The following is a 24,668-nucleotide window of genomic DNA, read 5'->3' as shown; positions in this document are numbered from 1 at the left end:
ATTGAATTAGTAACAAGTTTTCAGATCCTTACAGCAGCTTCTATTTCTGAACTCTGACATAGATTTCAGGATGCAAAATGATTCTTGCCAGAATCCATTCCAAAATGACAGTTGTTGCATCACTACTATATTCTTGTTAGAACCAGCTAAAAGAAAGAAGAGAACATAAATGAATTAATCTGAATTACATCAGTCAAAAATGTGCTTTTAACTGATAGTTCGCAAACAAAAAGAACATAATTATATTAATCTGAATTGCATCATTCACAAGGTATCATCATACACAAACAACATAACGATTCTCAGTTCACCAATAACAATTCAATCAAAACACAAACAACAAAATGTTGAAAAAAATATCTGAAACAAATTGTCAAAGTTTTTGTCCCATCTCGAAGTGCAATCCTGTCACTTGGTGGTATGATCGTGCTCCAGCTGTTCAACAAGGGGGCACAGGCTTTCACCTTAGCAATATCCTTAATTGCTATAAAAATCCTCAACTGACCAATTAACACCAAGAGAAAAAGGTAATTTTAAGAATTATTAGTCTCCACTCATTCCTGTTAAACGTTGCATAAGGTGTCAAAACCGTAAATCCTCAAGCACTTACATCCATACTAATCTCAAAATGCCAAGTGACTAATTTTATATCAAACATGAACAAAAATAAATAAATAAATAAGGCCATCTATGAAAGGTAATAAGCCAATGCAGTAGATTAAAATCATGCGGCTAATACATACTAGAGTTTTTGCACGAGAAATTGCTCCAACATCAATCATGATATTACTTACAATTCAGCTAATTTCATGCCATAATATTACTAACAATTCCAGTGACGAACTTAAAGAAGTTCCCATATGTCAATTCCCAGTGAAATGCAAAGACACCTAGACATGGCTACACACAGATATAATATATATATATGGCGATGACAGGAATTAAATAATAAGCAAGAACGGAGATGTAAGATCAACCGCAGAAGAATTTTTTTGGAAAACTTACAGATAAATCTATGTCAACTAGAAATCAATACAAGCTTATATATAGCTTTTAAGGCTTGTCTTGCATGTACAGGCAGTCTCAATGCAAAGAATGCTTTCTTCACATTTCTTCACCCTTATATCAGACAAGGCTCAATGCATAAATACAACACTCTTATAAGGACACCTATGACATTAACTTAAAGAACAAAGAAAGTTGAGAGACTAAAACAACAATAAGAAAAAATAAACAATATGAAAACAAGATTAAATATGGATCATTGATACCACAAAAGATTTAAATGATAATTTGGGGTTGCTTGCAATCATTGCTTCTCTTCCCCGTTTTCTCGCTCATTCTATAAACCACTGCTATGCTTACTCTCAACTGCTGGTAAAGAAATACTGACTTGAGAAATGCCTCTAATATTGTGCCAACCAGAGCCTGAAAATAACAGAGAGCAGTAACAATAACAGAAAAATTGTTTTCCACAAAAGCTGAAAACAAGAAAGCAGAACTGAAAACACGAATAAATAGGGAAAATCAGGAAATCCTATTCAAAACAAAGACAATATTAACATAAAATCAGGGAAATAAGATTAACAAGGTTCATCCCAAACATGTGCTCCACAGACGACTAGGGTGAAGCGTGTTTTGTGCGGTGGGGAGACAACGTCAGTGACCCAAAAAGACCTGAGCTCACTAAAAGGGGGTTTCATGTGCTGGATAGGCAGGAATACAAGGAGAGTTCAATCGCGCGCAAGGGAGAAATTCGCGCCTTGCCAATAATGGGAGATGTCTGGGACTGAAAAAATTGCTTAACTGGAGGAGTTCGGGCAGACGACATGGGAGAATCGAGGGGGGAGACAGAGTCTGTCGCGGGAGAGAGGGAGAGGACGGATTGCCCTTGGAAATGGATGGCAGTAGTTTTGGTGTATTAAAGAGTTTTGGATACAAGGCATGTAAATTTGAAGTTGAGGGTGTTTGATACGTAAAATTTTGAAGTTTGATGTTGTATGCATGTAAATGCCCCTTTACTCTCCATATTTTAATATAACAATGCTACCAACCTAAACACCGCTCATCAAATATACAACTCCGAAACTATCCCGCATGATACGCCATCTCCAGGACCGTCACAAGCACTTCTCATTTCTTCCCTGCTTCTTGCATTTTTCCACTGAATCTGTATAGCTCTCGCCCCAGTCCTCCTTCACATCCCCACTCCATCCTTCTCTCTGCAAGCAGCCAACCACGCTCCATCCTTCACTCCACAAGCAGCCAGCCCAGCGCTGCCATCTGCAAGCAGCCAGCCCCGCACTGGCACTGCAAGCAGCGAACCCCGGGCAGTCCTGCTCCGGCCTTCAATCTTCAATCAGCGAGCCCTGCTCCGGCCTGCACTCCGCAAGCAGCTACCACTGCTCTGAAGCAGCAACCTGTCTTTCTCTAAGTCCCACAAGCTTTCATGGAATGGGCTTGAGTTATGATAAAAAAATAGCAACAATATTATACATGGGAAAAAAGGTGGTTGGTGGCATGCCGCCATTTAATGTAACTTGTAATTTCCATAGGAGGAATAAATCCACTTCTTTGGAGACCAATTTCAGGCATCGGTTCTTCGATCACCCTTCTTACGATAGTGAAATCATGCCATTTTTTGGAAAAATTTTAGATGGGATTGCTCAGATTTGTTGTCACTGATACTCTAAATGATTGGTTTATTGACACAAATTTGTATCTTTGGATGGACGGCAAGAGTTCTTAAAAAAGAAGAAAAGAGGTTTGATTAACTATAAAATGCCTTCCTTTCTCATTCTTTGGTTTCATAGTTTAAGAAATTTGACGGCTATTTTTACATGGGTGCAAGCAGAAAGATCTCTTCAACTGGATGGGTGAAATCATCTTATGGAAAGATAACCACAAATTTCTTCCAGACTTTTAATTTCACTGAAAAGATGAAGTTTGCAGGAAATGGAAGATTGAAGAGCTGAGACAGAGTATAGCTTATAATCATGGAAGCTATGCAAAATACGCATCTTTAGTTCTGTATTCTTAACTTCTCAGAATTTTGGAGTTATGCATGTAAGGGAAAGCTGGTTACTAGTGGTGTAGGTAAGACTAAACAAATTTACAGATATGAAGGAACGGATGGTTGTTACTCTAGAAAAGTTAAATGTTGGGAGTGAGAATTACACAATTTTATATTATAAATGTGAAGAAAATTGTAAACAGAGTACGAAGTTTGGCCCTTTGGGACATTTTTTAAATTTTGCATAATTGGTGGAACGAATAATGAAACTGAGAAGCTTCAATGAGTGAATCAGAAAAGAGTTTGGCTTGTAATGTAATTCAGCTCAGATTAACTTGTATTTACTTGATCACTTTCTTCACATCAGTGTCGTATTTCAATAAAGGGGCATTTACATGCACAAAAACCAATTCTTATGTATCTACACATGTAACACCTAAACTTTAATTTTTACATTTATACCACCCAAATCTTTCATATCACATCAAAAATATCGCCATGTTACCTTTAAAAAAGTGAAATTCACCTTTTCATGATGTAAGATGGCATATATGTAAAAGTTGAAGTTTAGGCGTTTAGATATTGAAATACATAGGAGTTGTGTGGTATGGATGTACTGCATATTTCCTACAAAAATAAAAAATAAAAGGAAAGAAGAAAAGTGAGGCCTTGACAAGCACTTACAAGACTGAATAGTTCTCTCATATTCAGAACTTTGAAGTTAGCATTTAGTTCTTGAGAATGATTTATTTTTTATTCGTCTGTAATTATTATGATTTATCCCTTTTGTTTTTCTATGACAATTCGTTTCTTCCTTCAAACGTTCTATATGGTAGAAATATTAAATAGAAGGTTTTGGCACTTGCAGTAAAGCATTCGAATCATGTTGCTATAATTTACTAAAAGCAAACTAAACCTTATTTTCACTTACTTAATTTTTTTTAACAAATTTAGTGTTGGATTAATGAAATGCTGGAGGTCGTAATTTCTCATGCTCTTTATTTTTCATTGCCTTTAATTAATCATTATACTAGCATAATTTATCATCAAATTCGATTGAACTCATTCTTTTATTGTTATAGATCATAAATGTGCTATAAACAATACTTTTTGCAACTGAAAACATACATTATCACATTTGTTTTTTTACCTCTTATCCATGGTGAAGTGCCAACTATTCATATTATAGAACGTCAGAGTAAGCACCATTATAATAAATCGATCTGCTTAAATGAAGGAAATAAAAACCATCGAACCTTAGAGCTGTATACACTAGTGTTCCTATATGCATCACCGTTCTATGAATTTTTACATCATTGCATATGGTCTGCTAAATAATGGTTAAATTGTTTGAAACCGCCTGATAAGATTAGTTGGCTGTTTACACATAGGTTGGCACAATGTGAATAATAGATTAGAGTGAACAAGATGCTAAAAGAGAAACCTAAATTCCTGGAACAACCAAAGTTTAAAAGGTTGGATAACCAAGAGAGACTAAAACTAGATTAAGAGAGTATATGACAAAATAATAACTGCATATTGAAGGAGAATAAAAAGCAAATATATAGATGAGGTAGGAATATCATTGACTGAATTTTTCTTATATATATATATATATAATATTTGATATCATAGAGAATTGATAGCACCATTGAAGTTTATAACTATATGACACATGGAGTTCTCATTGCAGCGATCTTATTTGAAATAATTCTCTTAATTCTCTTATTCATATGCAGAGTACATATATACAAAGAAAACAATCTCTCCTAACTTACAAACTTACCAAATATATCTAACCAAAATTAGGAAAGAAAATAATTTTGAAAAAAAAAATAACATAGAATAGGAAAGTTATAAATTAATCAAGGGTTTCTTAAGCTGTCTCAATCAAATCCTCCACAAGATCTTCTTAGATTTCTACTCCCCCTCAAGTTGGGCCATAGATGTTGTAGAGACCAAACTTGGTATTGAACTCTGAGAAGCTGCTCAAAGAAAGAACCTTAGTGAAGACATCAGCAACTTATTGGAGTGTCGAGATGTAGCTTAGTTGTATAATTCCCTTATTAAACTTTTCAGAGAGAAGTGTCTATCAACTTCAATATACTTGGTCCTGTCATGATGCAAGGGATTCTTGGCAATACTGATAGATGCTTGACTGTCACCAAAAACAACAACTGCTTCTTACTTCCATGTCACCAAATTTCCCTATACATAGGAGCAGTAATCGATAACCATTGGTGGACCTTCAATCAATGAATTCCTCAACCCAACAAGCATCAGTACAGGCATTCACATCTCTGTTTCTGATTTTCTCAAAGATTAATCCATAACCAGAAGTTTTTTTGAGAAACCTCAAAATTTTGTACATCACCTCCAAATATTTTTTGTTTGGTTAATTCATGTATTGACTCACAATACTGACAGAGTATGCAATATCTAATCTCGTATATGATAGGTAGATGAGTTTTCTTACCAATCTTTGATATCTTCCCTTATCCATAGAGACACTTTCTTCTCCCCTCTTTGACTTTTGGTTAGTATACATTGAAATATCAGTAGGCTTACATCCAATCATCCATGCTTCTTTTAGTAGATCTAGGATGTATTTCCTCTGTAATATAACAATGTCTTTCTTGGACATTGTTATCTCCATACATACAAAATAACTCATGATTCCTAAGTTTTTTATTTCAAACTCAGTTACAAACACTTCTTTAATCTTAAGAATCTTTTTTCATCCTTACCCGTAAGAATCATATCATCTACATAGATTGTCAATGCAACAATCTTACATTCCTGAGTGTGTATTAGAAATAGAGCATAATCAGCTTGACTTTGAGAGTATCCATTAGATCTCATAGTTTTGGCAAATTTTTCTAATCACGCTGTTGGTGATTACTTAAGCTCAGAGAGAAACTTGTTGAGTTTGCATACAAGATATTTGTTGTAATCATTCTTAAGTCCTGGTAATATCTCCATATATAATTCTTTTTCAAAATCCCCATTCAAGAAGACATTTTTTATCTCAAGTTGTTGCAGTCATCATACATTGTTAATTGCTACTGAAAAGAGAATGTTGAAAGTGTTATGTTTGGTAACCGGTGTGAAGCTTTCGTGATAGTTGATCTCATTGGTTTTGAGTGAACCATTTTGCAACAAGTTTAACTTTGAATCTCTTAGTATCCCCATCATCTTTGTATTTGATGTTAAACACCCATTTACACCCAACCGACATCTTATCCTAAGGGAGTTTAGTAAGAATCCATATACCATTAAGCTTCTTGAAAAGCTTTTTTCCTCCATTCTAGATTTTCAAGAGCTTCATGAATGTATTTAGGAATCCGCATACTATCAAAATTAGAAACAAGAGCTTTGTAGGATGAGGATAGCTTCTCATAAGCTGCACTCTCCTGATTTGGATACCTAATGCAGCTTTTCTTGCCACCAGCATCAGAAGAGGACAAATATAACTCATGAGTAATAAACTTCTCCTTATCTAAAATTTCAAGTGAATGCATACTCGGGTTTTAGTTTGAGTAGTTTTGTCCTTGCAACACGAAAAATTCTTTGTTTTGGCCTTAAGTTGTGTTAATTGGACATCCTCAATAAGAATAAGAGGGTTGGGTGGAGTAGATGGTGAGATTGTATAGGTGTCATCAAGTGCATACCAAAATAGATGTTTATTTGCACTCTCCCCCAAAACATTAAATTTGGTATAGTAGGTTACTTTTCATAAATCATGATATACATAAAGTTGTAGTGTTTTCTTGTAAGATTAAAGTAGCACTTAAACCCTTTTTGTTGGTGGCATGCCCAAGAAAAATACAATTGTTCGATCTTAGATCAGGTTTTGTGTGATATTGGGAATGGAGTGAACAAAGGATACACACCCAAAAATTTTAAGTGATATAGTAGAAAAGAAAATTCTGATGTGAGGATAAGTACCCATCAAAACATGAAGAGATGTTTTGAAGTACCCGGTTAGACATTCGATTGATAAGATATGTTACAATAAGAAATGTTACCCCCTAAAAATATTTTGGAACTTGATAGACACCATAGGCAAACGAAATACCTTGAGGAAATGTCTATTCTTTCCCTCAGCTATTGCGTTTTGCTGTGGGGTATCAAGATATAAACTGATGTAGAAGATTTCATTTTTTAAAAGATAGGAACCAATGATGGAATTGAAGTATTCATTTGCATTGATGATTTTGAGGATATGAATTTTGTATTGGAATTGAGTTTGAATCATGTTATGAAAGGTTTGAATGATTTGAGTAATTTCAGATTTCCACATTAGAAAAACCCAAGTAGTTCTAGTGTGATCGTCAATAAATAACAAACAATCTTAGACTACTTAGGATTTTTCACATATGAGGTTCCACAAATATCCTTGTGGATGATGAAAAAAGTGTAAAGGTTTATACTAGGTCATGGATAATCGTTTTCAATGTGTTTGACAAGTTGACAAATCTCACATTGGTAATAACTAAAATTTTGATGATACGCAAATGAGGATACAACTTTGCGACATAATTAAAATTAGGATGACCCGGACAACAATGTCATAATATGACCTGTTTTCGATAGATATAAACTCAACAGACTAAAAAATTTGAGATAAAAATAGAGGTGAGATCATTTGTGTTTAGAGAGAGATTTCCCTTAAATAGGTATAAGCTTTGATGATTTTCAACACTGTCATCAACCTCCCTGACTCCACCACCTAAAATTCATAAAAGCGTGCAATAAATTTAGTTATACATTTCATATGATGAGTAAATTTACTGATTGAAATTAAATTGCAATTCAATGATGGAACATATAAAACAGAGGAAAAAGTAGTATCTTGAGAGACCTTCATCCATTTCCAGCAATTTTTTAGTTTGATCCATCAACAAGTCTGGGTTATCTAGATGTAAAAGTCTCTTGATAGTTAACTAGAGTATTGATGTCTTCAGTTATATGATCAAAGTTTCTTGAATCTATGATCCAACTTCTAAATATGCCCATTATCGGAGAAGGATATATAACCTTGGTGAGTCACAAGCTTGGTGGGTTATACTGAATTACCTACAAGGAGTTATTTCAGTATTTTAGGTTGTTCCTTGGTGAATGGTTCATAATTGACCTCTGGAGTAAAACTAGTCATCTTCATCTTCAACTTGGTCATAAACCCTATGCATATTTAGTGTTGTTGTTTGCAGGTTGGAAGTTAACCACTGCTGCAAGAGAAGATGAAGAAAATCTACTTTTCAGGAAGGCTGGAGACATCGACAAGGAGTAACAAGATCCACTGTTACAGCCCTGCAAGGAAACAACGCGAGAAGAGAATTTCGTGAAGCAAGCCAAGAAGAACATAGAGAATTTCAGAAGTCGGAGAACCAACTACAAAAAGAAGCTCTGGCATAGGGTTTGCAGAGACAAGTGCAAAGATGTTGAGTACGACATGTAGGGACAAGTGCAAGCTACAAAAAAGAACCAAGTTCTAGTTGCTTCCGCTTGTTGGATAGGGATAAATGATTTCCATCAGACAAAGAATGTGATTTGCGCTAGAGAGAAAAAGCTAAGATCAACTAGATTTCCACTAGAAAAAGAAAATAATTGTGTCAAAGTGCCCAAACTTTTTCAATCTTGCAGAGGAGTGACTCCTGCAGGAAGAAAGGGTCGCTCGCGGAGAACAGGAGCAGTAAAATGTCCAGAACTGCCCAGGCTTCATCAATCTTGCATCTGGTAGGAAGAGAATATGGAGGATCTCCTCATATAAGAAATTCTGCAGAGGGTTGTAGGTCTAGCATCGAGGATCTGGTTCATTGGCCTGGAGGTATCTATTGCTGCTACCTCCTCTGCATGAGAAAATTATGGCTGCCTGGAAGGAGAAAGCTGAGGAAATTCCAGCCTGGAGAAGGCCACTGCTACTGCCAAGGAGAGTCCGGCTACAATAGCGGAAACCTACAGACTGGCTGGAGGAATTCTGATAACTCTACTCAATGGCTATTGGAGAGGCTCCGGCGGCTGGAAGAAGAGCAAGGATTTGTTTGTTTTCTCTGATACTATGTAGAGAATTGGAGAGGAATAATTCTCTCTTAATTCTCTTATTCATACATAGGATACATATATATAAGAAAAACAATCTCTCCTAATTTATAAATTAACCAAATATACCTAACCTACATTAGGAAATGAAATAATTATGAAATAAAAAAAAAATAATATAGAATAGAAAGCGAATAAACTAATCAAGATTTTCCTAAGTTGTCACAATCAAATCCTCCACAAGATCTTAGCTTTTCTCTCCTAAACTTGAATTGCACTGATAACAAAACCGACATTATAGTAGGAATTCAATGGAATGATTTTATTGATGTCAAAAGGAATATAAATACAGGATATAAGAGTTAAAAAATAGGAAAGACATAACATATAAATCTCTAGGATTAAATTAATTCCTAATAACTACCTAGAGTAAAAGGAAAGTCATAAACTAGAAAATACATAAACTAAGAATTATCAAGATATAAAAGAAAAAAATGTTAATAATTTCTAACGTTCCCCCTTAAGTTAAAGCATATATGTCAATCATGCTCAACTTCAATTTGAAGTCGTCAAACAACGAGCAACTAAGTTTCTTTGTGAGAATATCAGATAATTCGTCGGTAGATATAAATCTCTAAGATTAAATTAATTCCTAATAACAACCTAGAGTAAAAGGAAAGTCATAAACAAGAAAATACATAAACAAAGAATTATCAGGATAGAAAAGAAAAAAATATTAATAATTTCTAATACTCCCCCTTAAGTTGAAGTATATATGTCAATCATGTTCAACTTCGATTTGAAGTCGTCAAACAGCGAGCAAAGAAGTTTCTTTGTGAGAATATCAGATAGTTGGTTAGTAGATGGAACAAACAAAAGACAGATCTCCCCGGAATAAAGTTTTTCCATGATAAAGAGACAGTCAATCTTCACATGGTATGATCATGTTGAACTGATTTATGAGCAATGCTAATAGAGGCTTTATTGTCACAAAAAAGCTGTAGAGGAGCAATGGCCAGCATAAGTAACTCAGTGAGCATAATGCGCAACCAAAAGGTTTCACACACCCCATAAGCCATTGAGTGAAATTTGGCTTCAACACTACTGCGAGTAATCACAGACTATTTTTTTTTACTTTTTCAAGTGACAAGTCTCCCCCATACAAAAGAGCAACAACCTGAGGTAGATAAACTATCAAGGATGGACCCGACCCAATCAGGTTCTGTATAAACCACAAGAGTAGGAATTGTGATGACTGAACAACAAACCTGAGTTTGGCGTTCCTTTTAAGTAGTGGAGGATTCAATGAACTGCAATGAGATAATTCTCATAGGGTCATGCATAAAATAACTAACGATACCCACGAAATGAAAAAAGTCCGGGCGGGTATAGGAGAGGTAGATGAGCTTACCCATGAGACGTTGGTAGTAGTTTTTGTTTACTGAAACAGCATCGCGAACATCCAATTATTTCTCATTTGGGTCCATTGGTACAACAACCGATCTGCAAAGAAGGTTGGTTTCAGTCAATAGGTCCATCACACATGCCTAAGAAGTACCGAAGAGAACCCAAATCTTTTCATTTCAAAAAATGCAGCGATGATGTCTTTGAGTGACTTCAAGGCTGACAGATCATTATTTGTGAACACAGTGTCATCAACATAGATAATGAGGATGGCAATACGACCACTGAATGAATGCCGAAAAAATAGTTTATAGTCAGATTGGGCCTGTGAGGTCCCATGACCAACCACTACCTATGTGAACTTGTCGAATCAAACCCATGAGGATTGTTTCAGTCCATAAAGGGACTTTAGTAATCGGCACACTTGTCAACAGAAAGAAACTGAGTCATATCCTGGGGGGAGAGACATAAAAATCATCATCAAGAAAAGCAATCTTGACGTCCAGCTCCAGTAAGGGTCGATCTAGATTCACAGCTAGTGATAATAGAACCCGAATGGTATTAATGGTATTGAGTTTGGCAACCAGAGCAAATGTCTCTTCATAGTCAATGCCAGAATTTTGAGAGTATCAATTGGCAATCAATCGTGTCTTATTGTGTTTAAAGTAACCATCGGAGTTAAACTTGGTGTTGAAGATCCACCGACACCCCGCTGCTTTCTTTCCCCGGGGAAGATCAACCACATATGATGTATTGTTTCGTCGAGAACATTCATCTCGTCCATGACAGTAGCCTTCCAAGACAATTCAGCAAAAACCACTTCTATAGTGGATGGGAGACCACAATCCATCACAGAAGTAGCAAATGCTTTGAAGTTTGGAGAATAGTTGTGGAACGAGACATTTCTCCATGAGATACAGAGTTTTTAATGGTATTTGTCTGCATACCTCAATAAAGAAATTGAGATCTTCACTCGGATTAGGAATGACCTGTCGGCTATTTTTTTCTTTGAAAATAATATTTAAATTTTAAATTTAATATATAATGTAGTTCTGATTTTGAAAATGGTATTTTTTTTTATTTTTGAAAAAAAAATAATGAGACCAGATAGACCTCATATATCTAATTATTTAAATAGTTGCGTACGATACCATAAATGATATGTCATCCTGAAGGATGAGCGTATCACTTATTGGTAGGTTTAACTGTTTAAACTTGAAAGTTTATGGCTCTATTTTGATCTGTAAAATTTATGGTCGACAAATTTCTCTATTTAATACACAGATTATATAGGGTTTAGATTAATTTGGGTTCTTAATTCTCTATAGAGTCAAGCCCCTATAATTAATTACATCTTAGACAACCGAAGTCACCTAAGAGGACTCCCAATTAAGATCAGGGTTTCGTCTTCAAAAATTCAACGTTTAGGTTTTCACGATTATTTATAGGAAATTCAAATGAGAAGGGTTCAATGTGGAATAATTATTTTTGAAATCCAAAGGAGCGAAAAGTATGAGAAGTTGAAGATACTAAAGAAGCTTCAGTGACATCTCAAACTAACTTATGATTTGGCTTTACTCTTTGAAGGAGAAATTATTTAACCTTTCGGTTCTGTGAATTATTTAGATGTTCAGGACTTATGTTTGCATATCGTATGCAAATAGCCCGAGAAAATAGAAGTGTTTGTGTCGTACCGAACGACGACATCGGAATCCTAAAAAGTTTAGGACTTATATCATATGATATACAATCACACGAAGTCCTAAAAGATAATGTGAGGATTTGCGTCGTACTAGACGAACAACCTCGACGTCCTGTGTGTGTGTTATTTAAGTCTATCGGATTTCAGCTGAAGCTCTTCCTTCCATTTTTGTTGTCATCTTGACGGTTGACCGTAGATGAAACGTCACTCAACCGTGTCGTCGTCTAGTCCCGGGGAAAGAAGGGGGAGAAGGGGGGATATATTTTGTTATTGGTTTATTGAAGTTTGAAAACATTATTTGTAGTTTTGAAAATATTTTATTATGAAATTTTGAAAAGAGTTGAAATGAGAAAAGTCTATTTTGGTTATGTGAAAGGAGGGAAGGGAGAAAAAATCGTGCCTCGAGCGGACTATCTTAGGGTGTTGTATATACGTACCAAAAGGGTAGTAACTAAAATATGAGTACAGGTAAATGTGTATAGGATAGTGCAGTAAAGAAAGAAATAGTTGTGTAGTAAAGTGCAGTGAGGCAAGAAATGGGCTACGCAATGGGGTACGGTAAAGGAAGAGAAGACTATGCAATAGAATACAGTAAAGAAAGAAAAATACTAAAGTGTACCTGGTTGATTTTGTTGATGCTTCAAAACAAATTGCAATTTTTTCATTACAAATGTGTATGTATAAAGAAAGGGAACGGATGTTTGCAAATTAAATGTAGAAACTTGAGCATGTATATTTTCATAAAGGATTAACTGATATGCATATGGAAAATCAGAATGGAGTATAAGAATCTAATTTGGGATAGGCTCAGCTGTAGACAACCAAGAAATCAAAGTCTATATATTAATATCAATTAAAAGTCACCAGCAAATCATCCTAAAATTGAACAGTTTTAATCCCTACCACTTAGTTGATGAACGAACCAATGTGTAGCATCTGGATTTTAAAAAGAAACGCCCAGTGTGCTTATATGTAACATCTGATATGTGATATCTGGCACGTAATATCTAGTGTATAATATGTGATGTGTAGCATCTGGCGCAGTATTTGGTGTACAGTATGTGATATGTGGTGATGTGTAGTATCTGGTGTATAGTATATGATATGCGGTGATGTGCACTATTTGGCGTATAGTATATGATGTGTAGTGATGTGTAGCATTTGTTGTGTATTGTATATGATGTGTAGTGATGTGTAGTATCTGTTGTGTATTGTTTGTTGTGTAATATCTATCATTGGCTCACAAATTTCTTAAGGGTAGGGATAAAACTAACAATGATTCAAAGGATTAAAAGGGCATTTATAATTGAATATTGATTTAGATTTCAGCCATAGAAGCATGAATATAGTATTTTCCATCATTGCCTTTTTACCCTCGTATTTTCAACTTATAAGCCACCTGACAATCCATATGCATCTCCCAACAATTATAACCACCCTCACATCATAAGACTTAAAAGTAATGGATTTCCAAACAATTCCACAATACAAGTCAGCCACCTTTGAGTTTAAAAGTCCAACTTTAAGTATAGACATATAAACATTATATGTTATGCATACAATTTTCGAATAATATACTCATATCCTCATACCATCAAATCCAGCCTTTAAAGATAAAATAGACTCTTTGGAGTTGTGCACATCATTTTAATGAAGAAAAATAGACAGCCCGAATTTCACATATAGATACCATAAAATCAACATTATTAGATATTTACCATAGTTTTTTTTTTTTTTATTCATACATCCAACATTAAAACCTTCATTTTGAAATATATGCCTCCTTGTCTTAAAAAAAAATGCACGTCTTTCATTTCGTTTTCTTTTAAAGATCACAATAACAGAGTATATAACTTTTTTATGTGGTAGGAAAGATTTAATTGGCACGAAATCAAAAGCAAAATTTTGGTGTTAAATTTGTAAATACATAGGAATTGGGTGGTATGTATGTACATATGAAACTTTAAATAAAAGAATAAAACTCATTACAAAAATCTGTATGTATAAATTCAAGTCTAATTTTAAATTAATAAAAACATATGAGAAATTACAAAATTTTGCACAAATATTTATTCTGAGTGAAATAAGTATGTATATACATTGCAAATCCAAGCATATATATATAAAAAAATGTACCTGTACAATTTTAGTTTGGAGACTATGCATGCCACAAAAAAAATTCAGAATATCATAAAAATTTATCAAGATATATTAGTTACGGCCATAAGTTGAATATAAATTGCTGAAATCAGCTCAATCAAGACTAAGACTATCAAATAAGCAAATTGTATATAATCATCATTACTCGATTCCATATAGACTGAAGAGTATTTAATGTTATGGAGTATAGTAATAGCAGATTAGCTGAGTAGCAAACAGATTACTTAGACCAAACCCTTCAGCATATAAAATGGTTAATTACAAATCGGATATATGTATATATATAACAAGCCTGCAACAGAGTATAAATTAATCTAAATTCATTTAGAAGTTGATACAAATACTAACATGCCTGGGTTTGCATAAATGGTATAAACCGCAGCTCTTTAAATAGAGCCTGAATTATTCATAAAACTTTGGTGTAATATAAGGATGAGATGAATCACTCTATTTCATACATTTATTTCCCTATACAAGTTTATTTGAGATTCTAAAAAAACTTATATACATATATCTGAATATTAAAGGTTAAGGAATGATCTCCAAATCTAAAATAAAGAAAACCGTTAAGAGTAATATACAGGCGTATAATAACTATATTATGAGTATCGCGTAAGAATTATATGCTGTATAAATAAACATGTAAAGATTATGAAATAGCGAGTGAGTATATGAAATTTATGAAAGGGCAAGTAAGCACACAAGAACTGAATGGACTATAAGTAAAAACCTCTTCGAAGGTATTTCACTCGATCATTTGTATATTTATATTTGTGATGATACATGCCTTAAATAGCATATTCAAGGGTACAACTTTAAGTTTCCAATTCACAATATACAAGTTAATCTTCCTTCCTCTTAATCACAAATAGTATGAATCGAACATACCAAAATCCTTAATCATTGAGAAGAACTTCTCATAATTCATGATACTTGAAAAAAATCTTTTGGATAAAATATTGTACAAAATCAGAAAAGAAAATAGAAGATAAGAGAAAAAAGGTTTTATCATTGATAAAGGAATTAACATAGGGTCGTAAGGCTGCACCATAATATCCTATAATAAAGCAATAGGATCGAGCCCTCTACCTCTCCTATAGCCTATAATTCTCTTTTATTCCTGACTTGTTATAGAGTATTGAAGGGAAACCAAGTCTAAATATATAAGAACCATCTAATCTAACTAGAGAAGGAAGGAGAGTCGAGCCGCACACTGCAGAAGTCTAACCATCTATTTCCTATAGCATATATTTAGGATATTATAAAGAGCATCAAAAGATCCATCTCAACCATTTCTTCATGTTAAACCATTAAGAGTTCCCAAATACAGCAATAACCAATCCAATATAAAGAATATCAACTTCCAAACTCAAATAGACTGAATAAAGAAAACTTAATTATTCGGTTCATCCTTCTCTATTCTCCTCTTTTTTTTTTCAATTTCTTTATAACAAAACCACAAGAAGAAATCTGAAGTTTAATTTTCTAAGCAAAGGTGTATCAAACAAGCACATAAAACTCAGATCACCTGGCTATATGAATTGATCTTTAACCTACTTTATTCCATATACCAAGATAAAAAGAAAACCAAATCAATCTTGACAGCCATTCATCACATACACATGAATCTTACTTTCTCTTAAAAAAACAAAACTATTTTTAATATTCGAGAACCACGTATAATATGGATAGAAACATATTAGGTCTTTCAACCCATGACAAGATTTTGTTTCTCTTATAAATCATCATAGAAAAAACAGTGAAAATAGAGGAGGAGAAAAAGAAAGCTTAATCGCAATGAAAAGCTTTCTAAAATAACATATTCCATCAACCAAAAAAGAGCTTGGGAAAAGATCCTTACCTCCAAATGTCCAAAACCTTAGACAGCCGAAAGCAATAAAGAGATCGTGGCCCAAATTCCAGAGCAAGACAAAATCCACACAGCAGTTTTTTCGCGCCCTAAATCTCTGCAGAGGGGGGTATTTATAGTCGAAAAGGGGAAGTGGTCCTTACTAAGCAACTCACCGACGGTGAGGAGACACATTTAAAAACGAAAAAATCAGCTAGGGATTTGAAATAGGAAGGTGATTTTATACATTTAGGCGGGAAAATCCTGCCAGTGAGACAACCGGCGGCGAATATTCGGAAAGGAGAAAGGTGACCGGGGAGAAGCTTCAGAGAAAAGGGTGCCGGTTAAGGTTTGAGGGTGAAAGAGGCATGAGTTAGGGAAAATGAACCGTGAACGTGAGTTTATACTTCTTCCTTCTTGATTTAATAAATTTACTGAAAAAAAAAATTATTGTATTCAAAATTTATCAATTTATGCACAACTTAATCCAACTTGGAACTCTATCAAGATATATGTCTTTCCCAGTTAAAATTACCGTCCCAGACGCACCGACGCGGTCCATTTCGTCATCCGGGGTCACCCGGACAAGTTCGCCAATGATTGCACCAATTTAACTCCAACTCGCGCGCGACATGAGAAATGAAGTTATTTCGGTCCGATTAGAGTCATTAACGAGCAAAATGATGATCTGTCCTTCCTAAGCAATAACCAAAGTCAAGCAAATTGCCCGTGGCGGCAAGTCAAACGTCAAACATGTCATGGGGTCCACCAATATCTTTCAAATTCCTTTAGGAACTCAACACGAGCTTCAATACGTTGGCTTTGATCAACTCAACCAAGTGCTGAGAATTTAGAACCGTCCATATGAAACTTCAGGGAGCCAATAAATGGCTTGAATTTCTAAATAATGCGGGTCACTATCTAGTCCTTTAGGAGAGTCAAAATAGAACATCCTAAGGTTAGATCCTAGGGTATCTAAGGAAAGGGAAAGGAAGACCTCGAAATTGAGGTCAACATGACCCCAGTAGGCAGAGAATGCATATTTTCAGGGATGTCGGGCAGAGCGAATTCCAAGACCTGAAGCAGAGCAACGGACTTGACAAAAGAGGCATTGGGACGAGTTTTAACAGCGTATTTTGGATGACGGGTATATACCCAGATAGAGGGTGGTGATGCTATTGGCCTAGCTGGTGGCAAATCCATCAATGTTGAAAGTGCATCAGATGTCGTGGGTTAGAAAAGGAACAGTGTCCAACAAATCAAGCTCCCCCTCACTTGAGGTAGCATTAGGAGAGAAGGGGACACTTCAAAAAAGAAGACGTTGACACGAACATAGATTTTATTAGTGGTTGGATTCAAACACTAATAGCCTTTTTGGGTGGCAAAATAGACATGGAAGACACATCAAGTTTACTACGAGTTGGGTCTATATTCTAAACAAAAATTGTGCACCCAAATATTTTGGGGTCTAAAGTGGAGAAGGACTGGTTGGTAGAAAAATATGACACCAAGATGGATAATGAGATCCAAAAGTTATGGGCTTTTGTGGGAACTATATTGATGAGATAGGTGGCAGTGAGGATGGCATAAGTCTAAAATCATTCAGGGGCATTGGTTTGAAACATAATTAAACGAGCAACTTCAAGAAGATGACTATTTTTCCGCTCGGCTACCCTGTTTGGTTGAGGGGTATCTATACAATAACTATAATTGAGGATGCCCTTACTCACTAAAAATTCTTTCAATATAGAATTAAATTATTCAAGGCCATTGTCCGTCTGAAGGACTTGAATATTTGTTTGAATTAAGTTAAAATGGAGTGAAAAATTTTTAAAAATGAGTGAAGCTTTATTTATTTTTTCAAAATATAAACCCATGACATCCGAGTGTGGTCATCAATTAAAGTAAAAAACTATCTTTTATTGCTATAGCTCGTAGTTCGAGAGGATACCCATAAATCACTATAAATAAGTAAAAAAGGAGTAGGAGGAGTGTACGAGTGAGATGGATATAACACATCTTGATATTTAGCTAACTGACAAATTTCGCAGTTAAAAAAAGATGGATTTTTATGAGTAAACATGAAATAGTACAAATGTTTTAAATAATGAAAATTGGGCTGAACTAAACGACAATGTAAAAACATCGTAGGACATGCAGTAGAAATAGAAACTACAACTACGAGACTGAGTGTTGGTGTCATCAATGCCATTTAAAAAAAAAATAGAGCCAGACTACCAGCTCAGCAGTTCTAATCATCCTCCCCGAACTACGATCCTAAAGGACTCAAACATCAGGGAAAAAAATGAGCAACGCAATCAAAATCATATGTCAACTTACTGCTGACAAGAGATTGCACTTAAGTAAGAAAATGTGTAACACAGATTCCAAAGTCAACTCGGCTGCAAGTACAACAAACCCTTTACCAGCAATGAAATTAAAAGAGTCATCGGCAATTTTAATTGTATCATGCCCGGAGAAAATAGAATACGTCAAGAAAAAATGAAAACTCTCGGTCATATGATCTGTGGCACCTGAATTAAGAAAAAATGAGAACTCTCGGCCAGAATTACCTACGTCTGAGTAGGTGTCGCGAACGCAATCCAGAGGGCACATGCAGATAAAAGACACAGATACAAATAACCAATCGAGATTTCTATGGAATTAATCAGACATAACATGACCATGGAGTTTTTCACTTCCCACGCTACATTGTCTTCAAAGGTTCACAAATCATACATGTGAGATGGTTGAATTTACCTCGACCTTTGACAAACAGCGAAACAGCTTGAGACCATTAGAGGAAATTAGAGACATTGAGTTTGCAAGCGGTAATCAGAAAATTCCCCTGGTTTTCATGTCCTCCGGCCTGCAAAGAGGTTAAGGTAAGTGTTGATCCTCCAGCGGACTCGAGGACGGCGTCAAATGGAAACTCGGTGGTGCAGGAATCTTTCATGGCTCCAACTATGCCAAAGATGAGATTTGAATGCAAAGATAGAAGGAAGTGATCCCTTACTTATTTGTCAACACAAAGGGCCCGTAGGGTTTGATTCTAGCTAGCAGAAGGGAGATCCGGCGGTTCTAGAAGGAGCTTCGATCGGCATGAGGGAGGTCCAACGGCAAGAAGACCTGTGAGATTCCAGTCGGCGGGAGTGAAAAACCAGCTACAGGAAGGCCTGCATGGGAGTGATTCTGCTGCTGGAAATAGTTTCGGTGGCCTTAGAAAGGAGTCCAGCCGGTAGGAGGTAGGTCCAGCCGGCGGGAGTGAAAAACCAGCTACGGGAAGGCCTGCATGGGAGTGATTCTGCTGCTGGAAATAGTTTCGATGACCTTAGAAAGGAGTCAACAGGGAAAGTTTCGACAGCTAAGGTAAGGTCCCAACAGCTGGGGTAAGATGTCGTCACTCTAATACCATCCAGGAATTCAGTGAAATAATTTTATTGATATCAGAATGGGGATAAATACAGAATACAGGAGTTATAAAATAGGGAAGGCATAACATACAAATCTCTAGTATTAAATTAATTCCTAATAATTACCCAGATATAAAAGAAAAGTCATAAACAAGGAAATACATAAACTAGAAAATATCCGAAAAGAAAATAAATAAATACTAATAACTTCTAACAATTATTAATGGCTTTGAACATTAAAGAAATTGTAAAAATATGAAAAGCATGGAATTAAGCACCACATGGCAAAAGTGGACATGTCATTGCAAGAACATAATGAATAAAGGAAAATGGAAAGAGAAGCTACGTTAACAAAATAAATTTGTCCTCATACTCGCAATACATGCTCAACTAAAAAGGCAATTATGTGAAGCAGATGATTGCACAAGAAATATTTAACTACATATCCAAGCCCTATGAAAATTTCCTCCTCATCATTCCTTTGATGTCCTTCCTCACCCTCTCATGATATTAGTTAGGTAAATTTACATACATACCACACAATTCTTATGTATTTACATATCTAAATGCCCCTATTATCCTTATTTACGCAGGAAGAAGTCCAAAATGTACTTGAAATTGCTTCTGTTCTCATGGAAGTTCTAAATATTATCATTTAGTGATGGTCATGAGAATATATCTTTAAGCAGTCATCAATCTGAAATCTGCTTTAATCAGCAGGTTTTCTATGCATATTATCTGAAGCTCAATCAGCATTTGCTAATGTAGACAACATTGATGATCGTAAACAATTAACATGCATTGGTTGTTTGATAGTTATAAAAGCTTTCAAGATTTTCATTGGCAGCAAATGCCATTGGTAGTGTACTGAATTCTAGCTTGAATGAGAGACAATGGATTAGAGTTCTAAATATTGAAATAGGAAGTGAAGAGCTGGGTAATATCATGCCCATCCTAAGATTGAGCTCCTGAAACTTCTATAAATATGTTTTGCGTTTTATAGCATATTCCCTCAAGATCATAACTTTAGTAATGATGATTTAGTCCAAATGTGGATTGCATTAGGTTTTATTCAGTCACATTCTCTCCCGGGTGAGACAATGGAAGATACTGGAGTCAAGTTACTTCGGTATTTTGGTAAAGAAATTCTTTGAGGCGAATTAAATTTTCGGGTATACAATGCATGATTTATCACATGAATTAGCACAATCTATTTTTGCACAAGACTGCTTTAATTTGGTGGGGGGATAAAAAGTTAGCTTTTAAAATTCCTAAAATTATTTGACATGTATTTGTTGAAGCTACAAATCCAAGAGTGCTAAAAAAATTTATAAAATTAAAAAAAATGCATTCCCAACAGCTTAAATGTGAAAAAAGTAATTGCAGACATGTTGGAATATCTTAAAATGGAGAAGCCTGATATGAAATCATTTGAAGCACTTAATGGAAGTCTAAAGTTTAGCGTGCTGCCCAAAAAGTTCTTACTTGTTCTGGATAACATTTAAGAGGAATAGGGCACACCCCACTAGCTTATGGAAGTTTTGAAAGTAAGATTTTACTAACAACTTGTATAGATTTTGTTGGATGAATGATTGCAAAGGATATTAAAAAGAAACATTGAAATTCAACGGCTGGAGGAGGATAATTGTTTAGAGCTCCTCAACAGTCATGCATTTGAGAAATTGGAAATTTTGATGAATTGTTTTCATGCAGCATATTATTGTTGCTTGTAGTTTGCCTGTTTCCATGCTGAATAAATTAGAGATCACAAAGGATGGAAAGTTTCGAACTGGATACAAGGCATTAATAACTGTTTCAGCCTTTCGAAATCAATTTACCCTAGAATATTATAGGTTATTTTCTCTCCAAACATCAAATCTCTTCCTCCGGCGAATGAAATAGCTAGACTTGCAACAATAAAGAACATTAAAATTTATGATAGTTCCGTAATAATCTTTCTCAGAGAATGATACAATTGAGATAGACACTAAAATTACCTTATTAAAAGAACAAATCCACGAGATTCCTCTTATTTCATAATTTGGCACAGCATACCTCCTCAGCATTTTTCACATTTTCAATAAGTTTTTTTTTATTATTGGCAAAAATCATTAATATGGTCCAGCTCCCTAATTCTGAAAAGTTTCATTCTTAGCTGAAAACTCATCTAGTCCTTGGAGAAGAGTTAATTTTCCAATCTCTAGCATCCAAGAAAAGTTATCAGCACCTGGCTGAAAGCAAATACGACAACTTGGATCTTGAGCTGCTTCTATGCAGCATTTCAGCCCATCCTCCTTCATGCTTGTTTGTCATCTGACATGAACTTTATTTTGGAAACCAAATCACCAAATTAAATTATAAGGAAGGTTTACATACATACCACCCAATTCCTGTCCATTTACAAATCTAAAGGAGAGCCAAGAAAAAAAAAAAAAAGAGAGACCCGAATTAAGAAAAGAGTTACAGTGGAATTGCAAGGAAAAAAAAAAGAAACAGATAAATGAAAAATACAGAGTTCAGTAGTCAAAGAAAGTCATGCCGCTCTACCAAGTTGCACACTGACCGAAAGAACCAGGCAAAGAAGGGACACAAAGTGTGCCAGCCAGAGGAAGAACGGCAGGCTTCCAAATAAAGACAACATTGCCCAAGGAGTTGCAATGTTCTTTCTCTAGGCGAAAAAAACAGAGTTGTGAAGAAGGAAGTGGGGCGAGACTCTAGAGCTCTACAAATTCGGTGGAAAAGGCAGAAAGCAAGAAAGAAATGGGAGAACTGCATGTGATGGCCATGGAGAAGGCCAATCAAGCCAGAGAGTTACAGAGTGGTATATTTGATGAGCGGAGAAGTTTAGATGTTAGTTTTGTTATATTATAGTTTGGGTGATAGCTTTGTTACATTATAATTTGGGGTATTATGTTCGTAAAATATGTAGTTTTTGGTGGTATGTAAGTACATCCCTCTCAAAGACATTGTCCTTTCAGGTGATAATGCTTCCTAAGAAATGTGCTATACAATTCTTCTTTAAAGCATAAAATATAAGAAAACATTTTAAAACAAAAGAGTCACTAGATTTTACATCAAGCCATGTGTATCCTTGACAATATGTTTCACCAATTTATTTTATCTAACAGAGATTATCGGCATAAATACAGTATTAGTCAAATAAAATTAAACAGTGGATGTCCATGGTACCATGCTATATGTTAATTTTGCATATTCATTAGACTAACTTCAAGCAGATTCAAAAACTTCTTGTTAAAACTCAAGTCGTACAATCTACTGAGTAAAGGAGAGTCAACTGAAATAACTAAAATTAAGAAGAAAATATATTAGAAAGCAAAGCAAGATATGCTCAATTGTCTAAGTAATCTATCTTATTTTTTTTTATCGGTATATCCTGGAAGGCAAATATAGCGCTTCGATCAAGACGTTCAAGCAAGTATATAGACTTAAAGCACAAGATGACCCAATAATCTACTTTCTTTAATTGTGAAACACCTGGTGTTCAATAATACTTTATACATAAGAGAGACATGATCACATCTAAAAGGATCAAACATAATCCCAAAAACCTTCAACAAACACAAAGAGCACAGAGAACATACGATAAAATCACGAGCCGCCATTGGGAAGTGCCGCCATGAATGCACTGTAAGATGACTCCAGATCAAAGAGCAGCTGTCTCGCCTGCTGCTCCGTTAGCTCATCAGCCGCTCCCATTTTCGCTAGTCTCGCTATCCACTCCCTCATCTTTGCCTTCCCCTCAAAATCCGAGGGCAGAATTCCTGTTCCAAGCTTCGCAAGCGAGGAGGAGAGATCAACAAGTAGAGGATGCACCTGGTCCACCGCAACCATATTCAGCTTGAGCGAATCCATCGCAGTAATAAAGTGCTGAACGCACTCGGCCACTGCAGCAGCAGAGGTGGCGTTAGCTGTAGAGGAGAACGAGCGGTGCTCGACAGTGGCCGGAACACCGGAGACAAGGAGACGGTTGAGAGCGGCGGGGCAGTCCATCCGGTAGGCTTCTGCAAAGCGCTCGATGGAAGGAACGGCGTCGCGGAGGGATGAGGAGAGGGTCTTGAACTGAGCAATGAGCTTGAGGCATTCCGATTCATAGTCGGAGGAGGAGACTAGGTCACGAACATAAGCCTTCTCGAGTTTCTCCGTCGTCTTGATGATACCGTAGAGATCCGCGAAGGATTCGTACATCTCCCGCTCCCTTTTGTCGTTCCACAAATTCACTTTCACTTCCATGGCTGCGATAGATGGCTACGATCGATACCGATAAGATCTGGACCTTCTCCAATCGGATCAACAGGAGCAAGGGGGCTGGACGGCAAGGGGACTGGACCTTCTCCGACTGGGGCAAGGGGGCTGGAACTTCTCCGATCGGATCAACAGGTGGCAAGGGGGCAGGGAACGAAAAAAGCATCTACTTGCATACCACCCGATTGTTATCTATTTACTTATCTAGAAGCAACAATTCATTTTTTACATACACACACAAACATACATATATATATATATATATATTATTTCCAGAAAAATTAAAATCTAGACGGTTAAGACCATTTAAAGTAATTAAAGTCCATCAATATGGAACTATTGTTATTAAAGATCCTAACACTGAAAAGATATTTAAAGTTAATGGGCATCGATTGAAACATTATTATGGAGGGCAAATACCACAATTTAAAGAAGTTTTAATGTTAAGTCAACCCAACTAAACAAATGGTAGGTCGGGCTGACGATGTTAAACCAAGTGTTTCATGGGAGGAAACCCATATAAATATATATATATATATATATATTATATCTATATCTATATGCATCCCTAAATTTTATATATATAATTTTAGGTTTTAGATATGTAAATACCTAGAAAGTTGATTGGTAAGTAGGTAAATCAATGCAAAATTAATCAACTCATTTTAGTATAACTTAAAATGGTCATTTACACATGCCAACCACATCTTATATATTTACACATTGATATTTCAAATTCCTCAACACATAAGAAAATACTATTATTGTGGACTTCTTAAAAGATAAATACACATTTTCAAGAGTAGTTTGTGACACTAAAAT

At 35.5% G+C, this 24,668-nt stretch overlaps 1 protein-coding gene across 2 annotated transcripts; it reads right to left on the bottom strand.

The window, feature by feature from the left end:
- Positions 1 to 390: 390 nt before the first annotated feature.
- LOC110032438 (vacuolar protein sorting-associated protein 28 homolog 1-like) lies at positions 391 to 24,062 on the bottom strand. Of its 2 annotated transcripts, none has more exons than XM_020736077.1 (2): positions 23,186 to 24,062; positions 391 to 500 (listed from the first exon to the last, which is right to left on the bottom strand). In XM_020736077.1, exon 1 carries the CDS (start codon positions 23,832 to 23,834, stop codon positions 23,193 to 23,195), a length of 642 nt encoding a protein of 213 aa, XP_020591736.1. In that variant the 5' UTR covers positions 23,835 to 24,062; the 3' UTR covers positions 391 to 500; positions 23,186 to 23,192. The 2 variants fall into 2 exon arrangements, with proteins under 2 accessions (XP_020591736.1, XP_020591735.1); XM_020736076.1 differs by lacking the exon at positions 391 to 500 and adding an exon at positions 980 to 1,428.
- Positions 24,063 to 24,668: the final 606 nt, after the last annotated feature.

This window comes from Phalaenopsis equestris, unplaced genomic scaffold (assembly GCF_001263595.1).
Source record: "Phalaenopsis equestris unplaced genomic scaffold, ASM126359v1 Scaffold000940, whole genome shotgun sequence".
Lineage (NCBI taxonomy): Eukaryota > Viridiplantae > Streptophyta > Magnoliopsida > Asparagales > Orchidaceae > Phalaenopsis > Phalaenopsis equestris.
The sequence above is the reverse complement of the archived record's forward strand: the minus strand, read 5'-3'. Positions and strand labels throughout refer to the sequence as shown.